The sequence below is a fragment of the Blastomyces gilchristii genome, assembly GCF_000003855.2.
Source record: "Blastomyces gilchristii SLH14081 genomic scaffold supercont1.2, whole genome shotgun sequence".
NCBI lineage: Eukaryota > Fungi > Ascomycota > Eurotiomycetes > Onygenales > Ajellomycetaceae > Blastomyces > Blastomyces gilchristii.
The window spans coordinates 1,100,767-1,112,590 of NW_003101681.1; the positions used below are offsets into that span (position 1 = coordinate 1,100,767).

An 11,824-nucleotide genomic window follows, 5' to 3' on the forward strand; every position below is an offset into this window, starting at 1 on the left:
TTTCTAATTGTCACTTCTTTGTATTTTCCTATGTTCTTGTTATCTTGGCATGTGTCTCAACACCTGTATTTCCTCCTGTATAATTAACACTTAATCTGTATTTAACATCACACAAGGACTCATTATAAGCTCCGCTTGCATATGAGTATAATGAAAGAATAATAATAATAATAATAATAGTTTAAATTAACTGTAAAAATTGTATAAATCTGCAGCTATATTTATACAGACTATTAAAAAAAATATTTACACTTAATTTTTTAATTATAAGAACTGTATAAATCTGTAACTGTGTTTATAAAGAAGAAAATAAAAGATTTATAAAATTAATATAAATTATAAATAAAGAATTAAATCTTTGCAGAGATAAATTATATTACATTTCTATAAAGAGTGTTTTATTGTATTGTAACAGTAGCAATTGCAGTAATTAAAACTGTAATTACCTGCTTAATAAGTGATGACTACTTATACAGACTGTTGCTGTAGAATAGTTAAAGATTGTATTAATAGATCTATCTACAAGAACATAATATAGTGGTGAGTCACGTGATCTAGTGAGATCACTAACTGTAACAGCTGTAACAGTTAACATTCTCTCTCAAGATAATAAGAATCATATACAAAAACACTCAAATCATCAAGATAGTCTGTTAAAACTAAATACAAATGTAAAATTAAACATTCTCAACTTTCATACCTGTAAGATCTAGCAAAATCATGAATTGTGTAAATATTACAGTATTTAGAGATTTAGTGAGTTCATTCATTACTATCTAAGTGATGAGAATGTATTCTAAATCAATGACTCTCTGATTCAACTGTTAATATAAAAAATGAAAATATGTGTTAATATGCTTACTTCAGACTGTAATAACTATCATCTTTGTGAGATTTATAACACTTTCATTATCAGTGAGAATTCATATCAGAGATGTAGTAATGAAGTCAAGCTCAATTATAAGATTCTAAATTCATATTACTTCACAGACTATCTCACTAAGAGTCACATATTCAGTCTCATTGAAACTTAGAAATACATAAGATTGCTTTGCTGAATGTCATAAAATTAAGCTGTTTGTAAGCTTAAAAACATAGTCAGATGTTGATTTTCTATCATTATTTAAGAGATCAGCTCAATCAGAATCTGAGTAGCTAAAGAGTAGATAGAAATCATCAGAGAAATCAGAGATAACAGAAGAATTAGTAGAAACAGATCTCTTATACAGACTGTGTCTGTAGAAAATGCTCAGATTCATAATCTCTTTCAAATAATGTATAATGTGTAATAGAGTCTTTTAATATTGAGATGTTGAATCAATATTCTGTTGAGTGAGTAGTGAGATAGTATAAGTAATATCAGAATGTGTTTTAACTGCAAGATATTGCAAGTAACTCACATTATATTGATATTACTGAATTATGAAATCAGTCTCTTTCTCAGATATAGAGAAATTATTAATACAGAATTCATTCTTCATTAATATTTTAATAACAGCTGTATTATCAAGATAGAAATCTTTAACAAGATATTTAATATATTGATAATATATTAAATCAATTTCTTTATCTGAATAATTGACTTTCATACTCAAGTACTTGATTAGCTGATGTAGATTCTTGACTTTCAATTTCTTACTGAGTATACTCACTAGTTAATCAGCATTCTCAGAAACTTCAGATATAATGTTAAGATTATTAACATAGATTATTATATAGAGATGATATCTGAATGTATAATATCAGAGTGTCAGATTATAGATACTGACTGCAAATTCAAGATCACTTAGTAAAGTTATTAAGTAATTATATCAGATCTTCACTGCAGAGTTCAGATGACATAGACTACTCTCAATCATGTAGATAAGTATTTTCAGTGAATCTGTCTCAAATTCAGTGAGTTATCTTATATAGATCTTCTTAGTGAGATGCTTATAAAGATATATTATCACTATATTCACTTAATATAGTGTTTAACTGTGTAGTGCTGCTATTATAAAAATAATACAATTGATAGTATCAGTGATAATAGAAGTGTAGATCTCTTCTCTAAAATTCTTCTTAAGTCAGTTATCACAAATCACTTAATGTAATTTTCTAAGAATATCATCAGAATTAGCATTCAGATCTGCAGATCTATCTTTCTTAAGAAATACTTAACAGCTCAGAGTAATCAGTTCATCTCTCAGAATATCAGATCTAAAGATTAAACTTCATGTATTGTATCTCTTCAGATCAGTAATCTCATATTGTATAAACTTCTTTCAATAATCTTCTATCTCTTCTAACTGAGATGTGACATTCTTATAGAACTTCAGAAGGTTATCTGTAACAGAGCTTGAAGTATAAGTAGTCAGTGATTTTACAGGCTGCAATCATGTAGAATTTGAATTATTAATATCAGAAGTATCTTCATCATCAATCAGATGAATATCAGATTTCAGTTCACTGATATAATTAATAAGTGTCACAGATGTAATAATCAGTTCTGATTTTTTCAGTGATCAGAAACCTCACATTACTACTGATAATAATCTTATCAGATTCAGAATGTTATAGATGATATATTAATATATCACTGAATTCAATAATATGATAAAAATCAGTATATGAAGAAAGCTTATCTGCAGGCTTCTGAGATTCATGTAAGTGAATAAAAACCTCTGCACTTAATCAGTGAAAATGTCTCACATTCAGCAGAGTATTTGTAAGTGTATATCAAGAAATCTTATATGAACTTAGAATTATAGAAGTCTTTACAGTAGAGAATTAAAATTTCAAGTTGTAAAGAACTGTAGATATAAGAGTATTATTAATTATTATAATCACTGTCTCTAGAACATCTGCTCAGAACTTCTTAGAAAGATTATCTTTTAAAAGAGCAGCTCTAATCTGTCTCATAATAGTGCAGATTTCATGTTCAGAAATGTCATTCTGATGTAATGAATATAACACTGTTAATTCTCATTTGATATTATATAAATTCATAACTGTGTGTATACATATGAATCAGAAAACATTATTAATATCAGTTCATAGAAAAGCAGAGACTGTATATCTGAGATTATTTATAAATCTGAGTCATAACTCAAAGTATTGAACAGTCTCATTCTTAAACTTCAAAAAATATACTCAATAGTAGCAAGTTACATCACAGATAATAAGTATTCAGTATTTAATTTTCTGATAAAACTTTAAGAAGTGATTAGATAGATCTTTCAATGTATATTCATTATTTACAAGATTAATATAAATCTTGTCAATGAGTTAAATAGATCTAGATATTAATGTTTTCAAATAATCTCATATTATATCTATCTTGACACATTCTTTATAAAAGAACTTAGTTTTAGAATCTTTAATTATGACTTCAGTATGAGAATTCTTAGTCATAGCAATTATAGTATTAGTGTAAATATAACTGAGATTATAATATCAATTCAAAAGAGTCTTTGATATTCTTGTATTCTTGAGACCTGTATTCAGAACTGCAGAATCAATGTTATTAACAGTAGTAGTAGCAGTCACAGAAAGATCAACTTTTCAGTTAAAATTATACTTATGAAGCATCATTGCAATATACTTAACTATCTTATTCAGATAATTGAGATTCTCATTAAACTCTTATTTATTAATCTTATATATATTGTTCTGAGCAGTCTGAACTGTATAAAAGATAACATTATTCAGAGCTCTGTAAATGAAAAATAAGAGAATAGTGAAAGATAATATAAATCAGAATCTCTGATTTTCAAGCTTTATAAATAAGAGCAGATTAACTGTAATATTAGAAATATAGTGAATATTCTGTAAGTTAATATTATCACTCTCAATCTTTAAGATAACAGTCTTAATCTTCTTAATAAACTCAGTTCTCTCAGTTACAGAATTAACAGAGATGTTATTATTAAAAGATTTAATATTTAAAAAAGAATAAAACTCACTCATTATATTCAGACTTATATATATATTCAAATATCAAGATCTAGAGAATGATTTTTCAGTGACTGTGAAAGAGAAATAGAACTTAATCTTTATAATTACTGTATTTACTACTGATTAAGAACTTATTAAGTCATTTTTCTTCTCTTTCTTCTTATTATCATTCTTCTTATTCATCTTCTTTTTCTTCTTGTCAGAGTGTAAGATAAAATATCTATTAATAGTATATTTATATCTTCTACAGTGAGTATACTTTTATACAGTTATACTTTTATTCTTATCTTTATTCTTATTCTTTTTTACAGTTACAGAATCAGTCTGAGACTGCTTTTTTCACTCAGTAATAATCTTCTTAAATGTATGATTAATCAGTTACTTCATTAAATTATTAATATCAATATTAACAATAAGTCTCTGACTAGTGAAGAAAAACTCATTCAAATATATCTTAATAAACAGTCTTTGATAATCTTGTAAATTGTTAAGAAAAAGATTATAATATATATCTTCAGTGCTCTGACAGAGCTTCTTATAATAGATAATAAAATAATAAAAATATCTCTGAAAAGTAAGATAGTTACTATTTTTAACTTATAATTTTATTAATTTCTTGAAGATATTAACTCATTCTTCAGTCAGTGATATTATATATTCAATATTAATCTTATCTCACAGAGTTATAGTATTATCAGTTTTCAAGATTTTAATAGTAATTTAAACATTTTTAATAAGACTTGATAGTATATATTTATATAGAGACTTAAAATGAATCTTTCACTTCTCAGAATTAATATAATATATAAAAGAGAATTCTTATTAAGTTTTTAATAGAATATTAATTTTATTAATAATTTCTACATTAGTTAATATATTAATATATCAGACTTTATAATTAAAGTTATTAAATATAATCACTGATTTAATATCTAATGTATATTTAACTTTCTTCTGATATTTCTATAACTCATCTCTTATAGTATCTCTTTATACAAAGATAGATATAGTGAGATATTAAGTAATTTCAGCTATAGTTATTTAATTCTATAGTATTATCTATATAAGATTTATAAGATTATCTATTATTATTATTATTATTATTATTATTCTTTCATTATACTCATATGCAAGCGGAGCTTATGATAAGTCCTTGCGTGATGTTAAATACAGGTCAAGTGTTGATTATACAGGAGGAAATACAGGTGTTGAGACCATGCCAAGATAACAAGAACATAGGAAAATACAAAGGAGTGACAATTAGATACATGCGATAATAACTTCCCAGCCCAGGAACATAGAGCGATTCATTGGAGTGATTTGTACACCTCTGTATTTATTAGAAACCTGAGGTGCTTGAGTTCCGGATTTAATGTATTCCCTGCAGGTTTCAAACCCACACGCCTTGGTTTCCCACGCCAAGGCGCTACCAGGTGGCTGCATTAACCATTCGGCCACCGGGGCTATAAGATTATCTACAGTGTAATAGATAGATTAATTCAGATCATTATTAAAAATCAGTATTTCAGAGATAAGAAATAATGAAGAATTTAATAAGTTAAAATGAACAGATTCTATAAATGAATATTAACTCTACTTTTCTTTATTCTAAAGTTTCTTTATTATCTCATCATCAAATTTCATACTCTGATAAAAACTAATCTCAGTCTTATCTTATAAGTCAGAAGTCTTCTTATAGTAAGTAATTATTTTATTAATAAATTATCTAGTGAAGTATATAATTCTGAGTCTTAAGCTGAACTCTGAAGTAATAGATGTATCACTTATATTAAGATAACTCTGCTTCTTATAAATATATAAAAAAAAAGTGATATTCTCTATAATGAAGAATATACTTTCTTAAAAATATAAAGTATATAAATCTACTGATTAGCAGATTCAGAGAAAATGAAATATCTCTAATAAAAAGTAAGAGTCTTTTTAAAAAAAATAAACTATCTATATTAAAAATGTTGATATAATATTTTAAAAAGAAAAACATGTCATCTGAGCTATAATCTGTAGAATAGTTGAAGATTGTATTGATAGATCTATCTATAAGAACATAATATAGTGATGGGTCACATGATCTAGTGGGATCGCTAACCGCAACGGCCGTAACGGCCAACAGTTGCGGCTTCCTCTATGAGCGGTCACGTGGGGTGTGCATTTTTTCAACCAATTATATCAGAGAATGGGGCCTGAAAGATCGCACCTTCTATTCTAATCAGGTTTTTAAAGCACCTAACATATTGCTTCACTTCGTTCCGCAAATTAAAAAAAACAAGCAATCCGGGCGACCATAACCTGTTGGAACAATCTGAGTGGTTGTATTGGTTGCTATCTAGAGTGGTGCTATAATATGGTTGGTGCGGGGCGCTAGTCCGTACTAGGAAGTCTAGGGCTCCCACATCATCATCGGCTTTTCCCCGTCGTTGACAAGCCTCCGAAACCTCCTCCCAAGCCCTAACCCGGTGCCAAGCCCAGTCGCCCACGTGACTGTCTTCAACTTCGCCGTCATCCCCAGCAACCTCAACTTCGCTGTGGCTTGCTCGCTTTCTCCTCTTTCGCGAACAAAGGGCGTCAACTCACACCCAGCCCGGCATCCATATCGCACTCACGTCTCCTGCATTCGTTGCGGCACGGTATACTAGGTGTTCGAAGCTGTCTAAATTCTGGCATGAGTTCTCCATAGGCTGCCGCTGAAGTTGAGCCTGGGTTACGCTTCAGTGCCCTTGAATCCGTCGCCCGTACCCTTCCCCTTCGCCGCCCTCCCTCATCCGCTCCTACGTCTATCGATCCAGTACGCGTCTAGCGCAAGGATTACAGCAGCCGTTGTGGGCTACTGGGAAAACTGTGATCCATCTAGTATCGCCTGGGCCTAATGTCCCACGCACCGCCGCCATCCTCTGTCCACCCTGGTCCTCCCTCATCACCATCCTCTCCCGCAGCCGACAGGACCAAACCGCATCAACTGTATCAACAGAATCACCCAAAGGATCAGACACCTCATACTCCGACCTCGCCTCCGTTGATGTCAGTCAGCGCTCAAAACTATGCCTCGAGCTTCTCCACTACTCGTACATCACCGGCGCAGACCTTCCAATTCGGTTCGCTCTCCTCCCCGCCCTCCTCCGTCGCTATGTCTACTCAGGTCTCCCAGCAACCCACTGTAACGTCGACCACCTCCTTTCCGACGCCGGCTAGTAGTGCTGGTGGCAATTTCGTCAATAATCTCACGATCGATGAAGCGGAAGGTATTGCGAAAAATGGTACGACAGACTCACGGAAGGATGGCGAATCATATACGGGCAAGGAAGTTGGATTAGATGTGATGGATATCGATACGTCAGAACACAGAAGGACCGATCATGACCGGCAGAAGAGAGGTGCCGATAAAATCCCGGATGACAATACAATGGATTTGGATCACAGGGCTGCTTCATCCACACAGGAGGAAGAGCTTAAACTATCAGCTCTCCGGCAGAATATAGGCACTGCCTTCCATCTCTGCAAATCTTGTAAGGTCTCCCTAAGACACTGTCTTGCCTGACTTTCAAGCCCAAAACTTCCCCATCTAAAAGAGAAAAAAAATAATTGGTTTGTCAAATTTTCCTTTTCGGGCATCATTGATGTTAACACGTCTTTCCAATGCTAGCTTATACCGCATCTGGCCCGAATCCGAGTCTAGATTTAATATCACTCTATGGGTTAGGCCCGGTTGCTTCCTCAGTTGCCCGCACAGACCCTGTTACGGGTGAGAAGATTAACAGGCTAAGAAAGTCGTACGAAGGGAAAATCAAGGGTCTTGGGCTAGCAGGAAGAAACAAGCCTGTTAAAGCTGAACCTGGGGCAACCGGCGGATTGAAATATTTGACACTCTGGCCAGAAGAGGAGTGGCAAAACCAGAAGGTTTATGGAAAGGATATCAAAGTCGCGGCACCAGACTCGTCATTCTTCAGGCAGCAATTGAAGGCAATGAAAATGGAGCCAGGAGTTTTACCTAACCATGAAATTTGGGAAGACGCGCTAGGTCATGAAAAAGCATCCAAGGTTATGGTAGCTAATGACGCATCCATGGCTAAAGCTGCCGGTACCGTGCCCGGAAGTATCCGCCAGCCAGTGCATACCAATGGGACTCCTTCAATGATATCCACTCCAGCCACGGAATACACAAGGCCAAAGCGCACAGGTAAAAAGCGCAGCTATAACGACAGCAGCTTTGTGGGTTACGGCGAAGGATTCCCTGATGACGAGGTAGACTTGGATAGCGGGCGGTACTCGAATAGTGAGGAAGGCGGCAGAGGGCAGGGAAAGAAGAAAAGAAAAAAGGTACCGCGCTAGCATTCCTCACACTTTCCTGTGGCGCATGCATTATATTGCTCAATGTACGCGTCTAATCTATCTTCCGGGCACAGGACCATATTTCCGGAGTATCTCCCAACCTCTCTGAACGAAGCGGTAGCTATGGTGTCGGCATGTTTGGCGTCGGTGCCCGATGACATTGATTTGACATTAACAATGAACAGCATGAATTTCTCGAGCTTACGGGGAAAAGTTTTATGGGTTCAAGTATCGGCGTTTTTGTCGCAAAAAATGATTGGCGTTCGGGATTCATGTCTTTTTCCATTTCCTGCGCGTTTTTCAATTCGCTGTAACTCAATTTTTTTTGTTCATTATTACTAATTCCTCCACTGGATATTTGCATGGTGGTGCTGGATATACCCGCCTGGATCAAACCGGCGTTATTTTGGGATGGGTTGGCATGGAAGGAAATGCCAATTGGGGCGATGATTTGTTCTCTTCATTTCTTCCATTTCCCTTTTTTTTTTCCTTTGATTTCTGACTTTTCGCTTCTTACCTGTTATTTACATGCGCCTCTCTATATTCCCATGTCTTCTGGCTGATGGCTGTTCCCTCTTGCCCTCTTATTTGTTGTATACGCCTCCCATATTCGGAGGTTGCAATGCCGGGCATGCCTTGATTTGCTTACTATGCGCCCATTTGTGGGCATGATAGCGCCTTTTGTTCGAGGCCGATAACTATATATCTATACTTTTTATGATAACTTCGTTTATCCGTTTGACAATGCCATTTTATTATAAATTTGGAAAAGAAGGGGGAATTGTCTCCTTGTCTGATTTGAATTCTGGTACGAGGACTATATGTTCCTTGTATTTTCTTCCTCTATTTACGCTTTAACAGGAGTATTTCATGGCAGCATGAAGATCGCTGTCACATAGTTTCAACATACCTTGTTCGAGCTTCACAAACCCCCGAAAAATTTGATAGAACGCTATTTGAGCCGAACCACATCTTCTAGTATTGATACCCTCGTTCTGCGAGCCACGGGGGATTGTAGCTCACTCTAGTGACACCCTACATCTATAAACCAATTTAAAGACTGAAAGAAACAAAAGATTTGAGATTGTTGAAAGTGCCGGACGGGGATGGGTGCCGGTGTCGTCAGGAATATAGGATGGAGCGGCTTTATGATAATATAGGGGGTAGCTACGGACTCAAGGCCCTCGTGTTTCGTCCTGTTTTATAAATAACCTATACAAAAGGTACAGATTTTGGAGAAGTAATGTTGTGGTGATAATAGCGCACTCAACCACAGAGGCGGTGGGGGAAGCAAAGGCACGAGTAACATGTAACTAACTAACGAAGCTTGCAATATGATGAATCTGAGCTCTCGCCTCATGTGGTGATTCGCAACTTTGGGATCGCCCTTGAACCGATGGTGCACATTGGCGTGGGGAATCTGTGTCCGATTGTACAGTACGTATATCCAACGGCGAAGAACGCAAATATCGGCCTAATGATATAAGATCCAATCGCCCCGCTTTTGTTCAGAATTGTTCCTTAGCCGAATGAGAACGATAAGCGTATTATTGTCAACTCTGATCCTCTCATCATTAGCTTATCAGTCAAGTCTTAGCCGATGCATCTGCTACAACTGCGAAGATACTACATGAAACTGATGTTGAAGGGCGCGTCTTGGCGGAAAAGAATTAATCATTGGAGGCTAATGTTTCACCCCACTATCCTATCCCATTGTTGGACCCCGCAGTCGACGAGGAACGAGATATAAAAAGCCGGAATCCCTGTCATTCCAAGCTTCCAGCTCTGTATCTCGAAGCTGCCTAATATTCAGTCAAACTTCATCATGGCGCCCAATCGCTCCTTAACCTCATTTTCGGTCCTTTCTTTCGACATTTATGGGACGTTAATTGATTGGGAGAAGGGAATTATCCAGGCCCTTCAACCACTTGTTGCCCGTCTCCCAGACTCACATCCTCTAAAGTCAGACCATGTTGCTCTTGGTTGTGCGTTAAATAAACATGAACGTATCTTCCAATTGGCGAACCCAAAACAGTCTTACGATTTGATCCTCAAAGCTTCGTATGAAGCCCTCGCAAAAGAGTTACGAGTTCTCCCAACCGCCACGAATACGGAAGACGCATCTTCGCTTCTAGACAAAGAAGGCACAGCATTTGGAGCTAGAATTGGAACCTGGCCCGCATTCCCGGACACCGTTGATGCGATGCGAAAATTAAAGAAGCACTACAAGCTTGTGCCCTTATCGAATGTGGACCGCGCCTCTTTCCGGAACACGCTCCGCGGTCCGTTAAACGGACTTCATGAAGGCTTAAAGGAGGCAGAACCCTTTTTTGATGCCGTCTATACCGCGCAGGACATTGGCTCCTATAAGCCGGACCACCGAAACTTTGAATACCTGTTGTCGCGGTTGAAATCAGATTTTGGAGCGGAGAAGGAGAATATCTTGCATGTTGCGCAAAGCTTGTTCCACGACCATGAGCCGGCGAAAAAATTTGGCATGCACAGCGCATGGATTGCTAGAGGGGAAGGAGCAGATGGAATGGGTGGGAATGTTGCGGAATATATTGGAGCTGAGAATCAGAAAGTTGCGTTTGGATGGCGATTCAATACCCTAGGTGAGCTGGCAGAGGCCATTGAAAAGGAAGAGGCAGAAAAGGGGGTTTAGGAACCAGGTTAGTACGGCAGTCTATAGTGACAAATGTGTCAAATGGGTATTTTATACTAGTGTTACAATGAGCACACATTAATGATACTGATTGTATTAGCAATCAAGATCTTCTCATTGAAGGTTGTATGAAATAATGACCTACATCAGTGAAGGGCTCTTGACTTAAGACGGTCTCTACACAGTGTATGCTGTGTATATACTCAGAGTCTTCAGAGAAATCTATATTCAAGAGCCTCTATACTCTATACTTGAGAGTTCTATATACAGAGAGCTTCTACTCAGAGAGCTTCTATACTTGAGAGCTTCATACACAGAGAGCCTCTACTCAGAGAGTCTCTATACACAGAGAAAATTTATATCTAGTTATATACCTGAGAGCCTTCATTGCTATAGTGAGAGAAGGCTCTACAGTAACAGTGTTTAAGAGAATTACAGAGTTATATATTAAGAGATGACTCATAGTCAGAAAGCCAAGACTAACTAAACTATATATAGAAATATACTACATTAGAACTAGTGCAATTGGTGCGTGATTATAAAATCAATATTATGTCACATGTGAAATTAAGCCTTTACACTGAAAAAACTTTGAAAAAAGCTATTTGACACATTCGTCACTATAGACTGCCGTACTAACAGGTAGTTAACCAACCAATCCAAGCCTTTCTTAAACCACATTCGAGGCGGGTCTCGACACCCGCACGTGCGCATCGAACGATTTGTGACTTAACTAGTTATGTTGATAAGGTTAGATAAGCGCCTATCCGGCGGCTGTGCCCTGGCTTGCGCTCAGACCAATTCTTTTTTAGACCACCAATATGTTTTACCTCGAATTAGTTAAGCCGCTATCAATCTTACCTAGGGTTTGGAGGGAGG

At 35.9% G+C, this 11,824-nt stretch overlaps 2 protein-coding genes across 2 annotated transcripts; both read left to right on the plus strand.

Moving 5' to 3' along the window:
- The first annotated feature begins 6,242 nt into the window (after positions 1-6,242).
- Positions 6,243-9,344, plus strand: BDBG_00959 (uncharacterized protein). The gene is made up of 3 exons (XM_002628005.2): positions 6,243-7,457; positions 7,595-8,268; positions 8,355-9,344. Exons 1-3 carry the CDS (start codon positions 6,821-6,823, stop codon positions 8,436-8,438), a joined length of 1,395 nt encoding a protein of 464 aa, XP_002628051.1. The 5' UTR covers positions 6,243-6,820; the 3' UTR covers positions 8,439-9,344.
- A 285-nt stretch (positions 9,345-9,629) lies between these two features.
- Positions 9,630-11,098, plus strand: BDBG_00960 (haloacid dehalogenase, type II). Its single transcript, XM_002628006.2, has one exon. It carries the CDS (start codon positions 10,106-10,108, stop codon positions 10,943-10,945), a length of 840 nt encoding a protein of 279 aa, XP_002628052.1. The 5' UTR covers positions 9,630-10,105; the 3' UTR covers positions 10,946-11,098.
- Positions 11,099-11,824: the final 726 nt, after the last annotated feature.

Excerpts from the sequence above, each read along its gene's own strand:
- BDBG_00959 (XM_002628005.2), top strand. The coding sequence starts at position 6,821 with ATGTCCCACGCACCGCCGCCATCCTCTGTCCACCCTGGTCCTCCCTCA. Across the intron at positions 7,458-7,594 it reads CTTCCATCTCTGCAAATCTT|CTTATACCGCATCTGGCCCG; the intron begins GTAAGGTCTCCC and ends TTCCAATGCTAG. Across the intron at positions 8,269-8,354 it reads GAAAGAAGAAAAGAAAAAAG|GACCATATTTCCGGAGTATC; the intron begins GTACCGCGCTAG and ends TTCCGGGCACAG.
- BDBG_00960 (XM_002628006.2), top strand. The coding sequence starts at position 10,106 with ATGGCGCCCAATCGCTCCTTAACCTCATTTTCGGTCCTTTCTTTCGAC.